This window comes from Penaeus monodon, chromosome 14 (assembly GCF_015228065.2).
Source record: "Penaeus monodon isolate SGIC_2016 chromosome 14, NSTDA_Pmon_1, whole genome shotgun sequence".
NCBI classification, from domain to species: Eukaryota; Metazoa; Arthropoda; class Malacostraca; order Decapoda; family Penaeidae; genus Penaeus; species Penaeus monodon.
The window spans coordinates 37,347,398-37,348,933 of record NC_051399.1 but is presented as its reverse complement, the minus strand read 5'-3'; the positions used below and the strand labels follow the sequence as shown (position 1 = coordinate 37,348,933).

General features: G+C 48.8%; 1 protein-coding gene across 1 annotated transcript in view; it reads right to left on the bottom strand.

Moving 5' to 3' along the window:
• Positions 1-1,165: 1,165 nt before the first annotated feature.
• The window catches only part of LOC119580695, an 898-nt gene continuing 527 nt past the window's right edge, over positions 1,166-1,536 (bottom strand). Inside the window, exon 3 of the mRNA XM_037928793.1 lies at positions 1,166-1,471. Within this exon, the coding sequence (XP_037784721.1) occupies positions 1,166-1,471 (306 nt within the window). The remainder of the gene's footprint in view (positions 1,472-1,536) is intronic.

Genomic DNA, 1,536 nt, shown 5'->3' with positions numbered 1-1,536 from the left:
GAACTTCACCTCGATTGCCTACCTAGCCACTGGGTGGGCAAGCCAGCCCAAGTCAGTGCTGGTCTCAAGCCCGGATAAAATTGAGAGAATGATTACCTAAAAGGTAACACCGGCATTCTCCGTGGAAAGGAACTGGGGACCCTACCACGTACTCACTCCAAGAGCATCACAACATGAAAACTACAATTAAGTATCATGCTGTGACCACGGCGGCTCAAACATGAACCAACCATTAAAAAAAAAAAAAAAAAAAAAAAAAAAAAAAAAAAAAAAAAAAAAAAAAAAAAAAAAAATATATATATATATATATATATATATATATATATATATATATATATATATATATATATATATATATATTTATAAAAAAAATTGTGTGTGTATGTGTGTGTGTGTGAGTGTGTGTGTGTGTCTGTGTGTACATACATACACAAACACACACACACACATAATATGTATATGTATATACATGTTGGCGTCCGTCTGTCTCAAAGGCAATGGAGTTCTGCGCCTCGGATCAATCTGTTGTCGAGTTGCAGCGCCTGCTGTGACTGCACAGGCCTATCATGGATCGGCAGGCTCTGTTGCAGTTGCCACAGGTGTAGGTGGCGTCAGGTTCTGAGGGCACTGATGCCGCCCTCTGTCGTCTGCACTCTCTTCTCTCTTCCCTCTGTTAGTCTCTCCTCTCCTCACTCCTTTTTGTCCAGGCTTTCACAGCACTTCTCCAGCTGCTGCGGTCTTCAGCCACTGACTCCCAGCCTGCTGGGTCGATGCCGCCTGCCCCCATGTCTCGCTTACAGACATCTTTGAAGCATAGGACAGGTCTTCCTGTAGGTCTGGAGCCAGTGGTGAGCTCGCCAAACAGAACGTACTTGGAGATCCTCCCGTCGTCCATTCTCCTGACGTGGCCAAGTCACCGGAGCCGACGTTGGGTGAGCAGGGCGAACATGCTTGGGATGCCTGCCAGATCAAGGACGTTCTTGTTTGGGACGCGGTCCTGCCAGGTGATTCCCAGGATCCTCCTGAGGTTGCACAGGTGGAAGGTGTTGAGCCTGCGCTCTTGGTGGGAGTAGAGGGTCCAAGGCTCGCTGCCGTAGAGAAGCGTGCTGAGCACGCAGGCCTGGTACACCTTCATCTTGGTGTTGGTGGTCAGCTTCTTGTTGTTTCAGACCCTTTTTGCCAGGCAAGCCGTGGCAGTTGCCGCCTTGCCGATGCGCTTGTCGAGTTCGGCGTCCAGGGAGAGGTTGCTGGAGATGGTGGAGCCAAGGTACGTAAAGTCCTGGACGACCTCGAGGGTGTAATCGCCAATGATGATGCTTGGGGTACTGCTCACATCTTGGCCCAGGATGTTTGTCTTCTTTAGGCTGATTGTCAAGCCAAACTCTCTGCATGCATGCGGGAAGCAGTTGTTGAGTGGCTGCAATGCTTCTTCAGAGTGTGTTGTCAGTGCTGCATCATCAGCAAAGAGCACCTCTCATATGAGTGCGTGCCGCACTTTGGTCTTAGCTTGGAGGCAGGCAAGTTTGAAGAGACTGC